This window comes from Gopherus flavomarginatus, chromosome 8 (assembly GCF_025201925.1).
Source record: "Gopherus flavomarginatus isolate rGopFla2 chromosome 8, rGopFla2.mat.asm, whole genome shotgun sequence".
Taxonomy (NCBI): Eukaryota; Metazoa; Chordata; order Testudines; family Testudinidae; genus Gopherus; species Gopherus flavomarginatus.
In genome coordinates, this window is record NC_066624.1 from 63587378 (window position 1) to 63606103 (window position 18726).

Consider the following 18726-nt stretch of genomic DNA (forward strand, 5'->3'; position numbering starts at 1 on the left):
AAACGCAGGCCTTTCCATCCCCAGCCACACCGCTGTACTCTGTGCCTAGCCAGTGACAGGACTTTGGCAGACGGCGCGGCCGAGATGGTCGCAGACGACCATCAGGACCCCTAGAGGGCCAAGATCAAGGTCCCTCGCAATCGCCACCGGGACCAAAGACGAACTTTCGAAGGTGCGCCCGAGGGCAGCGTACCAGTTACAGGCCGGGACCCACTCCTACTTTCTCCTGGCGTGGTCCCAGTTAACTTCAGATCGCTGGGTCCTACGCACAGTGGAGTATGGGTACCACCTCCAATTTGTTCCAACCCTGTCCCCCTTCAGGGACCCCTCTCACCAGCAATTCCTCTTACAAGAGGTGCAGACGCCGATGGACGAAAGGGGCAAGGGGTTTTACTCCGGTTATTCCCTAATCCCCAACTCGAACGGAGGTCTCAGACCTATCCTAGACCTGCGAGGACTCAACCAGTTTATGATAAGGTTGAAGTTCTGCATGGTATCCCTGGGAACCATTATCCCATCCTGGAGATTGGTATGCCGCCCTCAATATGAAGGATGTGTACTTTCACATTGCCATCTTCCCTCCGCACAGAAGATACCTCCGCTTTCTAGCCAACCGTCAATACTTCCAGTTTACGGTCCTGCTGTTTGGCCTTTCTACAGCCCCACGGGTATTGACCAAGTGTATGGCTGTAGTCGCTGCCTACCTTCGCCGACGTCGGATATGTGTTTTTCTGTATCTGGACGATTGGCTTATCCGAGGAGACTCCGAGACACAAATCACTCGGCATGTGGGCATCGTCAAGGACCTATTCACACATCTAGGCCTGAAGATTACTATAGAACAATCCACTCTGGTTCCCACGCAGAGGTTAGACTTCCTAGGAGCTATCCTGGACTCCGACCTAGCCGGAGCCTGCTTACCACAGCCGTGGTTTCAGGCGATAGCAACAATCATCCGAGGTCTGCAGACTTTCCCAACAACCTCAGCTCGCTCTTGTCTCGATCTCCTGGGTCCCATGGCGGCCTGCAAGTTTGTAACCAAACACACCAAGCTCAACCTCCATCCTCTCCAAGTTTGGCTCAACTCAGCGTACCGCCCAGACAGGGACCCAATGGTCTCGATAGACACCATTCCCTCGAGCACCCTAGGCTCCCTAGAATGATGGCTAACTCCCTCCCTGGTGTGGGCAGGGATGCCCTTCCATCCGCCCCAGCCCTCACTGTCCCTGACAACGGACGCGTCATCTCTCTACTGGGGTGCTCACCTCGGTCACCTTCGAGCTTAAGGCCTTTGGTCTTCTCAGGAGCTGGCATTCCACATCAATGTCCAAAAATGAGAGCAGTCCGCCTGGCGTGCCAGGGGTTCCTGCAGCAGCTGCGAGGCCGTGGTGTCTCAGTGTTTACAGCCAACACAACGGCAATGTGCTACATAAACAACCTGGGAGGGACATGGTCCTCCCCCTTTTGTCAGGAGGCCATCCATCTCTGGGACTTTTGCATAGCCCACTCGATAAATCTGGTAGCGTCCTTCCTCCCAGGCGTTCGGAACGCCTTGGTGCTTCGACTCAGCAGGTCTTTCCTATCTCACGAGTGGTCGCTCTGCCCCGATGTGATGCATTCTGTTTTCCAGAAGTGGAGACTTTTCCCCACATAAACCTGTTCGCTTACCGCGAGAGCAGGAAATGCCAGATGTTCTGCTCCTTCCAAGGTCTCTCCCCGGGATCGATCTCGGACGCTTTCCTGATGCTGTGGAAGGGCCAACTCCTTTATGCCTTCCCACCATTCCCGCTGGTTCATTGGGTCCTGCTCAAACTCCACAGGGGCAGACCGCGCATCATCATGATCACTCCAGCGTGGTCCAGGCAGCACTGATATACCACGTTGCTCGACCTGTCAATAGCCAACCCAATTACCCTGCCACTCCACCCAGACCTCATAACTCAGGACCATGGCAGGCTTCGCCACCCGGTCCTGCAGTCTCTTCACCTCACGGTGTGGCTGCTGTGTGACTAAACCGGGTAGCAGGAAGCCTTCCACCTGGTCAACGTACCTGGCCGAGTGGAAGCGTTTCTCCTACAGGTGCGAAACGCTTGATCTTACTCCTACTGAGGTCTCGATCCCCTCTATTTGGCCTACCTCTGGCCTACAACAGCAGGGCCTAGCGGTGTCATCGCTGAGGGTACACTTGGCAGCCATCTCTACCTTCCACCCAGGCTAAGGTGGTCATTCCGTGTTCTCACACTCTATGGGTTCGAGGTTCCTCAAGTGCTTGGAGCGATTACACCCTCAAGTACGCCGCCCAGCCCCAACCTGGGACCTCAACCTGGTTTTAACCAGACTTATGTCTCCCCCATTCGAGCCGTTAGCAACCTGCTCGCCGCTATACCTGTCTTGGAAGACAGCTTTCCTCGTAGCCATTACATCAGCCAGATGAGTCTCCGAGCTCAGGGCTCTTATGGTGGTTCCGCCGTACACTATGTTTCACAAAGACAAGGTGCAGTTATGACCACACCTGGCTTTCCTCCCGAAGGTGGTTTCGGCCTTTCATGTTACCCACACTCAATGCAATGGGAGCAACAATTGCACTCCCTGGATGTCTGTAGAGCGCTCGCATTTATATTGCGTGGACAGAACCATTTCGTAAAATGCCTCAACTCTTTGTCGCGGTAGCAGACTGAAGGAAAGGCCTACCTGTTTCCTCTCAGAGGATCTCATCTTGGGTGATGGCGTGCATCCGCACTTGTTATGATTTGGCTCATATTTCCCCAAGCCACATCACCGCACATTCTACCAGGGCTCAGGCTTCATCTGCCACCTTGCTGGATCGTGTACCTACCCACGAGATCTCTCGCGCAGCTCCATGGTCCTCAGTCCACACCTTTGCTTCGCATTATGCTCTGGTTCAACAGTCAAGAGATGCTGCAGCCTCTGGCTCAGCAGTTTTACATTCTGCCACATTTCACTCCGACCCCACCGCCTACGTAAGGCTTGGGAATCACCTGACTGGAATGGATATGAGCAAGCACTCGAAGAAGAAAAGACGGTTACTCACCTTTGTAACTGTTGTTCTTCGAGATGTGTTGCTCATATCCATTCCAAACCCACCCTCCTTCCCCTCTGTCGGAGTAGCCGGCAAGAAGGAACTGAAGGGTGGCTGAGTCGGCAGGGGTATATATCCGGCGCCATAACGGCGCTACTCCAGGGGGCACCCAGCCGACCCACCGAGTGTTGCTAGGGTAAAAATCTTCTGACGAACGTGCACGGGGCGCGCGCACACCTGACTGGAATGTATATGAGCAACACATCTCGAAGAACAACAGTTACAAAGGTGAGTAGCCGTCTTTTGTCAATTCAGTGAGCATGGGATTCTTAGCCAGCAGCACTGTCCAAAACAGCCGACTGTAAGGGTAATGTTGTTGGGGGAGAGGTCTTTAAATTATAGTTGTGGGGGGAGGGAGATTATAAAAGCAAGGGCTAATTTCATCCCTGATGTAATTGTGATGACCTGGGTGGAATGACACCCGGGATGAACCTAGCCCATGGTGCGATGGGCATGCCATGCGAGCCATCTGTACGCAGGCATCACACCAGAATATAGAAAGGGAGCAGGCCACCTCTATGTGTTGCACCATAGTGAGGTGTTTCTTAAAATGCTATTGGGCACCTATCTGCACAGCAAAATGGAGAGAATGCTGAGGACACCACAATACTGAAAGGAGCTGATAGGGATAATACAGGATGAGAGAACTAAATCTGTAACCCTGTGCCTTGGTCACGATGGAGAATGAAGGGGGCATGCGGCACTCACCTAACACGATGGGTGAACCGCAAGGAGAGAGGGGAGTTGTTTAGGGTGATCCTTCAGTCTGTAATTTCTGCTGTGCCACAGGGACTGTATCATAATTCAGTAGAAATTTCTTCCTCATCCTGCCCCCATGGTGGGCTGTGAGAGAGAGGGCTGAGTGCAGCCCATTCTCCCCAGAACAAAGTTTGAGACTATTCTTCCTGTGAACAGCCTGCTGAGTGAACCAGAGACAAGCGCCACAGAGCAGTGCACACTAGGAATAAACTAATCACTCAGAAGACCAGCTTGATCCTTGGTGCAGAGAGCTTTTGAAATATAACCAGAGCAGGGTAGGAACCAACTTTCCTGTCCCCAAATATTTTTGAGAATTTGAAGTTTTCTCCCCTACCTTTTCGGAGGATGAAAAGTCAAAATCTTGAATCTGTTTCTGAATTGGAAAACTGACAGTTCAGATTGTTTCAAGTGACCTGTTTTGAAAATTTAGAAATATTTTGTTTCAATTTTGACCTTTTTTCCTTCTTCTTTTAAACCTTTTGGGTGAATTAGCTTAAATTTAGGAAAAGTCATTTCCAGTTGGAAAACTGGAATTGTCCATTTGTCGAAATATTTCAAATTTGACAATTTCAAAACTTCCCCCCTCTTCCCCCCCCCCCCCCCGAGTTGGGAGAACCATCAAATCCAAGCCAATTTTATGAGCGGTTCCGGATTCAGTGAATCGGTATTTTTCAACAGAAAGACTTTTTGTCCAAAAATTCTCAACCACCTCTAGCTATAATCAAGGCAAAGTCCATACATGGCTGTTTTACCCAACATGGGAATGGTCTGTCAGGGCATGGTTGTGCTGCAATAAAAGACCCCCAGCACAGCCACAGCTGGCCTGGGTCAGCTGACTCAGGCTCTCAGGGCTCCGAGACTGAACATCGACACTGCAATTTTATTGCCCCACAACCCGAGGCCCCCAAGCTCAAGGTAGCTGACTGGGACATGTGCTTTATAGTGCACCATAGACGTGCTCTCACTGAACACGCGCTGAATGTCAAGAGGTAAAGTCGATGGGAATTAGCACACGTTTAAAGTTAAGCATATTGCGAAACACGCCTGTGGCTTGGGATCTCAGGCACTTACTTGGTCCCGACCCACTGCAGTTTAGGATGCACTAGGCTAGCCCCAGCCAGGGAAGGGCTGGTAGATATGGGTTCAAGCAAAGCTGGGTGTCATTCCTTTTCAAGAGAGGAAAGAAAGGAGGTTTGGCAGCATGGCTATGGCTCTGGGTGGTTGATCATACACCTCATATGAAAGGCTGAGTCAGCTCTTCTGTCCTTTTGCCTGATGTCTGGGGAAAACTCGGACCATTGGGAGAAGGCAGTCTGCATTAAATAGGAAGAAGCTGGAGACCTAGGCTGAGATATCCAGAGGGGCCCAAGGAACCCAGTTCCCACTGAAAGTCATTCCCATTAGGCCAGCCCTTTCAATTCTAGCCAATTCTCCGGAGCCCTAGGGCAATCCAGCCACCTAAGGATTCTCCATGACTTACAGCTGTGTTTGCCCCCTTCCTGACTCCAAGTGCAGCTAGGCTGGTTAGGAGAATCTAGTCCATAACACACATTTCAGAGCATGCAGCTCTGAGTATGGCGGGACCCTTTTAAACAATGGGTTTTAAGCATTTGCTAAGATGCAATTGCATGCACAGAGTAATAGGAAAGTGTTCATGGAAAAAAAACACTGTAAACATCTAATGCAACTCGATACAGGGGATTTTTGCTAAGCAACTCTCTGAGCAAGTGGAAAATAGCATCAGATTTTCCAAACATGCAGGCAAAAGGCTTTGTGAGCAGAGGAGAACGCTGATCAGCTCATCTTTGCTCCATTGCATCTGTGTGCTCTGCTAGGCAGCGTGTAAATACATTTCCCGTTGATTTAAACAATGGCATTTGTAAATTAGCAGCAGGTGAACACATATTGTACTGATGCTGAAATAAAAATGATAATTACCATGAAACATTAACAATATTTGTTCTCCAAACCCCCTTCCAGATGGTATAATTTGTCAGACCCCTGCTTGCTCCTCTGGAAGTATTGAAAAAGAAAACACTAGCTCTTTAACTGTAAAAGCTATTGGCAGGGGGAAAGGCCTTCTCTGTTTAATTCATATGGTGAAAAACCATGAGGTCATTGGGATTTATATAAGCAGATTTGGCACCTTTTCCTGCGAATTATCGTTGTACAGTGTGACTACAATCAAAAAAGTGCCTGTATAAAAATAGCACCTTTTTAATTCAACAGACCTGCTTCCTGAACAAATTCAGATTCTGATCTGCTCCAATTCCTGGAAAAAGAAGAGTTTTTACTCCAGTTCTCCCAGCACAGCTCTGGGAGAGCAAGCTAGAAACTCTTTTGGCTCATGCAGTAACCCAGTGCCAGCTGCAGAATTTTGATGGCTAGCTGTGATTCAGGAGCCCAGCTCGATTGCTCAGATCTGAGGGGCAGCAGGAAGACAAAACATCTTTTATTTGTGAACTGAGCCCATGTGCTCTGAGTTGCCACCATGACCCAGTAAACATAGAGACCCCCCCCATGCTATTTGGGGAAGAGGGCCCAGTAGGGAAAAGTGCCTCCATTTCTTAGTGCCTGGGCATCTCAGCCTGTTTTATAGGCTTAAGGCAGACTGCAGGTGTATCGTGGGCACAATGCTGCAGGGGGGCGAATTCACAGCCAGTATAAATAGCTGCAGTTCCATTGGCATAAATGGCGGTTCATCCGCTTATACCAGCTGGGGAGCTAGAAGGGAAATTCTGGGGAGGAGGAAAGCAGCAAAAGAGCAGAGCTAGTGCCTGCTTTTGGTGTGTCTGGAAAGCCGGCCTGAGAGCGTCCAGCCCAGGAAAGGTGTCCAGACTGAGCCCTGCTTCTTAGTTGCCTTTGTCTCTATGCACTCCTGGGAGAGCCAGTAGTGTGGGGCTCACCAAGGCCACTCTGCTGCCATTGGAAGGGTCCTTCAGTTCAGCACTCCCTGGGGCCAGTTCCCCAGAGCCCAGAGGCGCCACCGCACACTCACACAGCAGTCTCTTTGCAGGCATACAGGGCAGGCTCCCAGACATGGCCTCAGTGCATTGGGCTGGGAGGCTCCTGGGAAATTCCCTTCTCCATTTCTCCTCTCCCCCAAAATGCATTTCTAGCCCTCCACTTGCCACCTGGCTACAATTCCCTGCCCACTGCTTGTCTCTCTGCTTCCTGCCTCCTCTCCCATCCATTTGGACTTCAGAGGTGGAAGGGATTTCCCATGGAAAACAGCCAGCCCTTTCTCCTGCCTCCTGAGTCACTGTGCATGGAGAGATACAAGCCCCTTTTGACTCTGTCCTGGTCAGGTCAGCGCAGCGCTCATGGAGTGACCTTTGGCCAGGTTGCCAAGGTGTTACAAAACCTGCTGCGTGCCCTGGCCAGCTGCCTATGACCCCCACAGCTCTGCAGCATGGCATGCCAACCTCCAAAGCCATCCTCTGCGTGGCATCTCGGGGCCGGAGATCGTTCAGCCAAGCCAATGGTATTTGAAGACACTTCTCTTTCCCAATTCAGTGCTCTGTGTGCATTTCAGAAAGTTAGGCGTAAGAAACGGTGCTCTCTGCTTAGCAAGGCTGCTCCCTGGTGCCCTGGGGTGTGGCACAGCAGTTATTGGTGGTGTGGCGAACAGACGTATCCTGCCCAGCACTGAACAGTCACCTAGGCAGGAAGGGATGGCTTTGCGGGGCATCCCTTTGTCTAATGGTAAGGGCTTCTCTGTCCCCATGGGCGTTACCTGCTGGGGGAGTAACCACACCATGCAAGTTGCACGTTGCAACAGCCAAAAAGCCAGCACTTGAGATGATTGAACCCTCAGATTTCCTTTTGTGCATAAACCTGCACGTTGTCCTGACTCCACAGGCTCCAGAACTGAATTGAGTGCCACTAGCATCAAACTAGCACTGCTTTTAGGGGCTCTTGATGCTGTCAACCAAGACTTGGGTGTGTAAACAGAACACGTAGCCCCCAGCTGTGCTGTGTGGCTACCCCCACATGGTCCCCCGTTCCCGGGAATCTGTTGAGCTCCCTTTTTCCTCCCCACCCAACCCCCGTCCTCCCACGTGTGTGTCGGTGTGGTGCCCTGCATAGAATTGTAATGTAGCATGTGTTTATATGTGAATCCTGATTTATGTGGTTTTCCAGCAAATAAAACAACAATGAAGCCGTGGCTGGGCCTGGAATATGTCAGGTTGCGTTTACATTATTGCTTGTAGACTTCCCCTGAGCACCACTCTGGAGGCTGACATGTCAGCGGGTGAGTCACCAAGAGCAGTCAGATGTTGGCTTTTTCCCTTTCCAAACCCATCAACACCCTCTCCGCTAGCAAAGGCGGTGCCGGTGGTTCAGCACTGCCGAAGCTGCATTGATGGTAGCACCGCCCGCCTGGCATGGTGGCCAGGTCTAAGCCCCATCTCCAGTAGCTCTTATGCCATGGCAGGCCTGGAGACAGCTACAGAGAAGCTGAAAAATAGGCACCAGGCATGTTCTGTTCGACACATTCAAAAAGCAAGCAAAAGGGTGAAAAGTAAGAGAACAAAACTGGGAATGGTGAGTTGGTCCTTTAACTCCTGGGAGCTTTTTTCTCATTCAGCCCTTGCAAGCTGATAGCATTTCTGATATCAATAATTCTTCCCAGCTGCCTGCTGCAGACACAGAGCTTGGTCACTTGGTCCTTTCAGCCCCAACCATTGGGCAATGTGTCAGTCTACAAGCCTGGAGCACTTTGCCCGGGAAAGGATGCGAAACTCACTTGTCTGCAAACGGAAGCCGCAGCTTCCATTGCTAGTGGCAGCTCATCCACTATAGAAGCTGCGAGACTCCATGGGGCCAAAACCAGCTCTGCCCCTCGTGGAGCTGAAGCTTCTCCTACTCAGATCCTCCACTGTTAGTTAGCGCCAGGGCTCGCAGGGTCACGGCTTCCACGTTGTGACAGCATCCCTGGTAGCGGGACTGGAGCTATGACATCCATTGAAATAATGGGAGTGAAGCTGACCCCCAAGCTACCCAGCAGAGAAGTACTTCATCACCTTGCTTCATCATTACAAATGATTTTATTCAACGCAGCTGATGCGTTAGTGTCTGAGGAGGTTCCCTTGCTGGGAAGCGAGAAGGGGCTGTAACTAGCTGCTTGAGGCCAGGAGGAGACAAAACAGTTACACAATGGGAACCATTTCAAATGAGAGTCATTTTACATTACCCAGAGTTCAAAACCAGTTTGCAGGGTTTCCTTCGGGCTTTGCCAAGATGCTCCCCTCTGCCTCCCCTGTGCTTTGGTTTAGAAAAGCAGGTTGGGCTAAAATGCACCCCGCAGCCTCCGGGATGCTACAATAGGGCTTTGCAATGGAAGCTGCCTCTGATGAGGCTACAGTGTCTCCATAACTGAGTGAGCTTTGGCGAGTCCCCCACATCCCTGCACCAGAGGGATTTTCCAGAACTTAACCAATGGTCGGTCCAGCGTGTGGGGCTGGGAGATGCTGGGGGCAGGTTGGGTTCCCCAAAGCCCCTGGAGCACAGCCTGATTCACCAGGCACCCAACAGTTTTACACTGGGACAGCTCCACTCATGTGAGGCTGCATCTGAGCCGGATTCTCCACAGCCTTTTACAATGTTGGGTGTGAGGGGACTCTAGGGACAAGGCGCTTCCCCTACGTTTAAACCATCAGACTTCTCAGGGCCGATGCCTTGCAATGATTTGCATTTAAGGAACTGAACCCTGCACTAATCAACGCTTCCTATTTTAAAACGATCAATGTCTTGTTTCTAGGGAACAAACAAAGAAGCACCAGCAGGCGGGAACTTGTGTGTTGCCAAAGCCAAGCTGAGCTCTCAATGTGAAGCGTGTACTGGGCTAAATTTAGACCCATTGATTTTTTTTTGAGGGGGTTCTAAATTTAGCCAAACTAGTCCTCCCTTCCCCCATAAGGCTGAACATGCAGAGATTTCCGTTCTCACGCAGGCACCGGGAAGCATCTTGCAGTCTACTCCAGCAATCGTTCTCCTTAGAGCCACACATCGACTAGCCCTGTATGTAGATCTCCCTACTGCCATGCGGAAGAGAGTCGACCAATGGCGCCGTGCATTGGCTACTGGCCATGCCTCTATCGACCCCAGGTTTGGGGACAGGCCCTGCAGATTTCGCTGTGGGGGCAGGGTACTGATTTCCTTCCCCAGAGCCCTTCCCAGAGGTGTTACTGTCAGGGGGCAGTCAGAGCGCTACACTCCCTTTTCACTGCTGCCCATGTATCAGCAGCACTGCTTTGGCCACCCAACAAACTCCCTGCAAACAGCATCCAGGGAGGGAACATTTCTCAGCCTGAGACAGGGAGCAAAGGGTCCAATGTCTTTCAGAAAGACTGGAAGGCAGGAAAGGGTTGTACATTGCTTGGCTTGGCCTCTTGTGCAGGGGCGTAGCCACGGCTGAGCCTGGATAGGCCCCGGCTTTCCGAGGTGTAGCCAGTTAGCACCCAGGCAGAGCCGGAGGGGCAGTGCCTGGGGGTTTTGGACTCTGACAGTTAGCCTGGTGCTGCATTGTCCACACTGCTCATTGTAGCCCCTAGCGCCAGTCTGGCATTGCCCAGCCATCATAAGTTGGGGCCCACACACATTTCCACTCCTAGTGATGCCACTGCTCCTGAGGATACCTGTGCAGAACTCAGCTTCAGAACCAACCAACACCACCAGCCAGAGGGAGACCACAGAAGAGCCCCATGGCTGGGCTTGCTGCGAAGGGTAACTCAGATCAGGGCACTGGAAAGAGGAGCGATCAGAGCAGGGCCAGGTGGGGAGCAAGGCCAGAGTGCATCCAACAGTCATGGAGGGGCAGTATCTCGCTGCGGCCATGCACTCTGCCCTATGGTGTATTCCTGCTGTCATCTGGGCAGCCAGGGTGCCTCCTACACCCACTGTTTGGGGGGTGCTTTCAAAGAACAATCCATGCTTAGGAGGGGCTGAAAAACAGCCCTCTTACAGCATGGGGTTTCCCCCAGATGCTGCATTTGTGTGCGCATGTGCGAGAACATGTCTGCATGCATGTGCCTACGTGTGTGTGTGCCTGCATGTGTGCATGCCTGCGTGTGCATGCACATGAATTTGCATGTGTGTATGCATGCAGGGGGTACACAAGAGGAGTGCAGTTCCCACCCTGAAGCAGTTGCAATGTTTTGAAGCGAGTGCTGCAGGGACCTGCCCCATTCTTGACACTAGCAAAACAGCCCCAGGCCTTGTCCCTTAGATGCTTGGGCCAGCGGAGGGGCCAAGGAAGGTTCACTGAAGGAGGCTGAGGACAGAGAAGGTGGGCCAGGGCCAGACGCCTGGGAGCCAGAAAGAACAGAGCAGAGGGCAGGTGGCAAGGGCTTGCTGCCTGGCCAGTGTGAGCAGGTCACCAGGCTATATGGGACCAAGTGCCCAGCTGGATGCCTGCTCTCAGGAGAGGGAGGGGCACAGCAATGGAGGGGGGACTGCTGAGCTGGGGGACCAGCTCGTCCAAGAGCTGGGATCTGGCCATGGGAGGTTTCCTAGACTTTAAGGCTGGAAGGTCCAGTGATGGTCTGGAGCCGCGAGTGGCTCTTTAATGTGTCTTCTGTGGCTCTTTACAGCACATGGTATCAGAACAGTGTGTGATTTAATTAGTAACCGATCTATGTGATTAACCAATCAGGATGCTTTTACTGTGTTACTAACCAATTGTAGTTGATAAAATACTAATATTTTGTCAGTCGTTTTGCTGAAAGAATTAACGCAGTATTTCCCATGTCATACTCTGACAATGAATTCACACTCCTATGACTGTTTTGCGTGATGAAGATCACTAATTTGGCTCCTGAACCCCTGAGGTCTGTGTATCCCTGGCCTAGTCTGACCTCCTGCATATCACTGCGAGCCACTGAAACTCACCCAGTTCCCCCTGTACTGAGCCCAGCCACTTGTGTTTGGCTAAAGCCTCTTCCAGAAAGGCCTACTGATGGGAAGACATCAAGCAATGGAGAATGTATCACTTCCCTTGCTTCCAATGATGAATCACTGTCACTGGTAAATATTCATGCCCTATTTTGAATATAAGTTTGTCTAGCTTCAGCCTCCAGCCGCTGGTTTTTGTTCTACCTTTTTCCATGAGATTAAAGAAGACTGCAGTATGCAGTCGTTTCTCCCTCTGAAGGTGCCAAGACACTCTTATCAAGTCACCTCTCCCTTTCCTTTTTGACAAAATAAGCAGCTGGAGCGCTGGGAGTCTCTCATTGGAACTCCTTGGATCCCTTGTGTAGCTCTCGGCTGCACTCTTCTCCAGCATCCGTCTCTCTGTTGCTCTGCACAGAGGGAAAAATCATCTCCCACTCCCTTGTTCAAACAGCCAAGGAGCGCCAAAAGCCTTTTTGCCCCAGCATCACACTGGGAGCCCATGTTAAGCTGTGTGTCCACTCTCATTCCTAGATCCTTTTCAGTGTCCCTGCTCATCAGGATACAGCCCCCCATTTGATATCTTTGGCCTGCGTTCCTTGGTCCCAGCTGTGTAACTTTGCACTGGCTGCATTTAAACACATTTTGTTTGAATGGGCCCAGCTTGCCAAGTGATCCAGATCTCCCTTTGTGACTGCCCTGAGCTCCACCAACCTTTCCATCACCCACAAATTGCATCAGCAGTGATTTGATGTTTATATAACCCTTCTGCCGGGGGAGGGGGGGCGGTCAGCAGGAGCCGGGACAGGGTCCAATAGCTCTTAAAATTACAAACCAAAACCAGCTCAAGTCCAAAAACCAGTCACCACCCCCGGGGCACCTCAAAAAGCAGAACTTCCCCAAGTGCAACAAAAGAAAACTTTTCTTACGGGGAGAGGGAACTCAGGATTGACTCGGAAAACACAGCAACAATGACCCACGGTATCGTTGGCAAACACCCTTTTCCTCAGTTTCCCACCTTGCAGCATGAAAGTCCAATCGATGAATGTCCCTTTAACACCCCACTCACCGTTTGTTGTCCAAAATCAGCAAAGTCCCAGCATCCAGGAGCACAGTCAGGAGGGTCTTGGGGAAGGGTGCGTGGGTGGGCGTTATGGCTCTGCCATTGTTGCTTTGCTATCATTGCCTCTGATGCTTCTCATCTGTGCTGCTGTTTGTTGCTCCCACTGCACCCTCCACTGCGCTGCTTCATGCTGGGTCCAGTCCGGCCCCACAGCATCACAACTACGTAGCTAGTAGTAATCACAGCTCTGGGATCCACTGGGCATGGGGCACATTTGATGCTGCCTTTAGCCACAGTGCCATGTTTTGGGGTTCCACCGCCTCAGCCAGACTGGTCAGTTCATAGGATAGTCAGGAACCTTGTTGTTGTTGTTTGTTGTTGCTGCTGCTGCATCCGCTTTCATTGCAACGCTGCCTCCACAACCAGGCCAAGGGCCAGCCCCGAGACCAGCTTGTCCGTGATTACAGCTCTAATGAGCACTGAGGGAAGACAAGGATGCTCAGCTGGCTCATCAGCTCTATCTTCAAACACTGGAGAGAAAGGGTCACATGGCATCAAGGACTCTTGAACAGCAGCCTCAGCACCAGGTAGGAATAGCTGTCCTCACACTCTCTTTCACTCAGATGTGGCTCACTATCCCCATACTTGGGCATACAAATACAGTTCTACTGCCTTTCAGTCGTACAAGAGGGATAACAATATTTCATTACCTCCGCATCCAAGACTTAAAGTGAATTTTAAACCAAAACAGGCAAATTGATCACCTTGATAAAGCAGGTGTGTTGTCAACCTTGGCAAAGTAGGTGTGTCTATGCAAATAAGGTCTGCTCCTGACCTCTCTTCCTCCAGTTCATTAATAGCTGGTAAGAGAGAACTCATTCAGACCACAGGCTTACATCTACTTCCAGATCAGTGAAGAAAATGTTGAATAGTGCTGAGCCTAGTACCAATCCCATCAAAACTCCACTAGAAATATCCCCACTGAGAACTCCTTTTTGAGATCTGTCAGGAAGCCAGAGCTTAATCCATTTCACAAGTGTTTTATTGACATTGTGTAGTGCTCGTTTTTAATCAGAATGTCGTGAAGTATTAAGTCAAACACCCTGAAAAAGTCCAAATATATTTCATCTGCACAATTACCTTTATCAACCAAATTTATAATCTCATTGAAAAGTGAAATTGAGTTTGTATAACTAGACTTATTTTCCATAAAACCATGTTGGCTGGCATTAATTATAGTCTTATGCTTTAATTCTATATTAATTGACTCTTGTATCAGCTTTTCTGTTATTTTGCCCAGGCCTGATGTCAGGCTAACTGGTACCTGTCATAAACAGATAGTAAAGGGTTAACAAGTCCAGTAAACCTGGCTAACACCTGACCAGAGGACCAATCAGGAGACAAGCTACTTTCAAATCTCAGTGGAGGGAAGTCTTTGTTTTGTGCTGTTTTTTTTTTGTTCTCTGTTCTCTCAGGTATCTAAGAGGGACCAGACAGGTATACAGACTCTCCAATCTTCTGTTCAATTTATTAAGTACCAGTTAGAAAGGCAGTTTAGTCTTTTTGTTTGTTTGTTTTCTTTATTTGCAAATGTGTATTTGCTGGAAGGATTGTATCTCTGTTGCAACTTGTATTTGTGCTGGGGGGAGGATTCTCCCTGGTGTCTATAAGCTGAAAGACCCTGTAACATTTTCCATCTTGATTTTACAGAGATAACTTTTACTTTTTTCTTTCTTTTATTAAAAGCTTTTCTTTTTAAGAATCTGTAAGGAGGCGCCCTGGCTCCCCGCCGCGCCTGAGAGGGACGAGCCAGAGCAGGTGCCTCAGTGGGCGGAGTCAGCACGGCCTTCCCCCCCCCCCCCCGGAAGTCAAGGGGCGGGACAGGAAGTATAAAAGCCCGGCCCCAGCACTCAGTTGGGCGCAGGCTGCTGGAGAGGACAGATGCTGGTGCCTGGGCTCCTGCTGGGTCGGACCTGCCCCGCGCCCACTACCCGGAGGAGCGCTGCCCGGACCTGCCCCGCGCCCACTACCCGGAGGAGCGCTGCCCGGACCTGCCTCAGACCCGGTACCCGGAGGAACGTTGGCCTGACCTGCCGTGTTCCCGATACCCCGAGGAGTGGCCTGAGCTTCCCCATGACCGGTACCCGGAGGAACCCATGGTCTGGGACCCACCAGATGACGCTGGCAAGGACCAGGTACCCAGAGAGGGGGAGGTTGGAAGTAGCCCGGGGATAGCCTACCCTGGTTTGGCTCCCAAAGAGCCCGAACCCATGTCAGTGTGTTGCGGCCAGGATCCCCACTGACCGCAGTGGGTCTTGACTGCTGCTAGGGCCCCGGGCTGGAACGCAGTGGAGTGGGAGGGCCTGCGTTACCCCTGCCACCCGTAACCGGGTGGCAGACTCCCCCTCTTCCCGCCTATTGCCACTGCTCTGCCCTGACCCAAAGGGCCAGACCTAATTAGACTTGTGTTTGGTGCCCTGCCCGGACCAAGGGCTGGGCCCCTTTGACTTTGCCACTGCTCTGCCCTGACCGAAAGGGCCAGAGCTAATTAGACTTGTGTTTGGTGCCCCGCCCGGACCAAGGGCTGGGCCCCTTTGACTTTGCCACTGCCTCTGCCCTGACCCAGAGGGCCAGAGCGAAGTAGACTTGTGTTTGGTGCCCCGCCCGAGCCAAGGGCCCGGGCTGATACTGCGTTTGCTCAGCCCCTGCTAGAGTCCTGAGCCTGAACTATTACTGCCTGCCCTGTCCAAGGGGCCGGGCTGATACTGTGTTTGCTCAGCCCCTGCTAGAGTCCTGAGCCTGAACTATTACTGCCCGCCCTGTCCAAGGGCCCGGGCTGATACTGTGTTTGCTCAGCCCCTGCTAGAGTCCTGAGCCTGAACTATTACTGCCCGCCCTGCCAAGGGCTGGGGCTTATTTACTTTGAGAGCCCCGACCCCGGCTAGAGGGCCAGGGCTCTACCTTGTTTACAGACCTTATACCCTGCTCAACACCTGCCGAGGGGCTAAGCCTTCCCGGACTGCAGTGCGTAAGGAGGCGCCCTGGCTCCCCGCCGCGCCTGAGGGGGACGAGCCCCGACACGACCGGCTTACAGAACCTGATTGATTTTTTCAGTTATCTTGTGTAAGATCCAAGGGGAGGGAGTCTGCACTCACCAGGGGATTGGTGGGAAAAAGGAGAGAATGGGGAGGAAAAGCCTGATTTCTCTCTGTGTTAAGATTACTGTCTCTCTCTCTCAGGAAGAGTCTAGGAGGGGGGGAGAAGGTGAATTTCCTCTCTGTTTTAAGATTCAAGGAGTTGAATCACAGGGATCTCTCAGTGTTACCCAGGGAGGGGAAAATCTGGGAGGAAGAAAGGAGGGGGGAATGGTTTATTTCCCTTTGTTGTGAGACCCAAGGGGTTTTGGTCTTGGGGTCCCCAGGGAAGGGTTTGGGGGGCCAGAAAGTGCCCCAAAACACTATATTTTTGGGTGATGGCAGCTCTATCATTTCTAAGCTAGTAATTAAGCTTAGAGGAATTCATGCTGGTACCCCATCTTTTGGACGCTAAGGTTCAGAGTGGGGGTTCATACCATGACATGGTGTGCAGCGTGTGGGAAAAATAGAATCCATAAGCCAGTAGCATTTTTTTCTCTTTTCTCTCTGCTAGCCATTTGTAAGCAGGAGAGAGAGGGGTTTTTAAAAGCAAAGCTGAAAGCAGGCTAGAGGAGATTGTTTTTAAAAGCAAAAGTCTGCAAGTTTTTTTTCTCTCTTCCTTCTGAGTACTCTGAAGGCAGAAGCGTTAGGTTTAACGAGGGTCTTTTCTTAAACAAAGGGACCCAGCTGTGAGTCAGCAAACACCAACAAAACACATTTGCAAATGAAAGAGTTTTTTTTAACTCGTGGGGCAAAGGCTAGTTAAAAAGTGTTTAAAAAAAACCTCTGTTGCTAAGCAACCCTAAGGAGCAAGCAGAAAAGCAGCATTTCAGGCAGTAAACAGCAGAGGGCACACCCAGCACAAGAAAGCCGGAAAAATGAGTTCTAAGGAACGGGCAAAACTGGATGCAAAGGAACAAATCAAAGACACAGACCACAAGCGAGACATGGAAAGAAATAGAAATAAGAGAAAAAGAGGTGAAGCTAAGAGAAAGAGAAGAAAAAACCAAAGAGGTGGCCCACAAATGAGAACAAGAAGCCAAAGATGCGGCCCACAAATGAGAGATGGAAAAACAACAAAAAGAGAGTGAAGAGAGGGAAAAAGAGAGAGAGCATGAACTGGAATTAGCACAGGCTATGCAGCAGGATCCAGCCAACCCTAACAACCCTTCTCCAGTTATGGTTCCACATCCCAAGAAATTTCCCACTACAAGGCAGGTGATGACACTGATCTTCTTAGAAAATTTTGAAAGAGCCTGCCTTGGGTACAGCATCTCTGAAGACCAGTACATGATAATGCTGAGGCCACAGCTCAGTGGACCCTTAGCAGAGGTGGCAGCTGAAATGCCTAGGGAAACCATGAACAATTATAACCTTTTTCAAACCAAGGCCAGAATCAGAATGGGGATAACACCTGAGCATGCCTGTCGGCGGTTCAGAGCCCTAAGGTGGAAACCAGATGTGTCATTTCCTCGAAACGCCCACCACATTGGAAAGAATTGGGATGCCTGGATATCAGGAACAAAGGTTAAAACTCTAGAAGAGCTGTCCCTCCTGATGCAAATGGAACAGTTTTTAGAGGGCGTTCCTGAGGAAATAGAAAGGTACATCCTAGATGGGAAGCCCAAAACTATAACCGAGGTGGGGGAGATTGGAGCCAGATGGGTGGAAGTAACAGAGAAGAAAAAAACTACTAACAAGGGGAGCGAATATCACAGGGGACAAACAGAGAGAAAATAAACCCTATCAACGAGGGCAAACCAAGACCCACCTACAACCCAAGGAAAGCCCCAGACTCCCTATTATCCCACCTCACCAGTCTCCAGTAAGCCACCTTGGCCCAGTGACCAGTCAGCTGGACGATGCTTTAAATGTAATGAACTGGGACATATGAAGGCCAACTGCCCCAAGAACCCCAACCGAGTGCATTCATTACACCACTATCACACCAAAGATCCCCAGGCCCAGATGCCTCCCAAATACCCTTGAAGCGAAGGGAAATTTTGAGAGTGGGCGGAAAGGAGGTTATCGCGTGGAGAGACACAGGGGCACAAGTGTCCGCTATCCACCAATCCTTAGTGGACCCCAAATTCATCAACCCAAAGGCCCAAGTGACAATTTACCCCTTCATGTCACAAGCTGTAGACTTGCCTACAGCTGAACTGCCTGTCCAGTACAAAGGCTGGTCAGGAATGTGGACTTTTGCAGTCTATGACAATTATTCCATCCCCATGCTACTGGGGGAAGACTTGGCCAACCAGGTAAAGCAGGCCAAGAGGGTGGGAATGGTTACACGCAGCCAAGCCAGGCAAGCTTCCAAATCCATCCCTATTCCTGAACTGTCCAGAAAGGCCCTGTCTGTGTTACCAGAGACCCAGACAGAGGTAGTGAACCCGGATCCCCTGCGAACGACTGCAACAGCCACAGTGCTTCCAGTCCCAGACCAGGAACTGGAAAAGCAACCAGCACCAGAACCGATGCCAGCACTGATGCCAGCGCTTGCAAAACCATTTTCAACCCCAATGCCAGAGGATGCCAGCGAGTCTAAACTGGCAGAAGCAGCAGACAACTACACCTAAGAGGCTCAGCCAGAGCCTGAAATACCACCTGGTGCACCAGCGGAGAGCGGTTCACCGTCAACAAAAACAACCCCATCACCTACATCACTTCCAGAGGGACCAAGCCCAAGTCCACAGTCTAAGGAGGAACTGGTGTCTCCAGCCTCCAGAAAACAGTTCCAGACTGAGCAGGAAGCAGATGATAGCCTTCAGAAAGCT

The 18726-nt window shown here is 50.9% G+C and overlaps 1 protein-coding gene across 1 annotated transcript; it reads left to right on the forward strand.

Annotated features, from left to right (window-relative positions):
- Window positions 1-624: 624 nt before the first annotated feature.
- Window positions 625-8027, forward strand: LOC127057031 (uncharacterized). Its single transcript, XM_050965648.1, has 2 exons — window positions 625-3043; window positions 3321-8027. Exon 1 carries the CDS (start codon window positions 722-724, stop codon window positions 1652-1654), a length of 933 nt encoding a protein of 310 aa, XP_050821605.1. The 5' UTR covers window positions 625-721; the 3' UTR covers window positions 1655-3043; window positions 3321-8027.
- Window positions 8028-18726: the final 10699 nt, after the last annotated feature.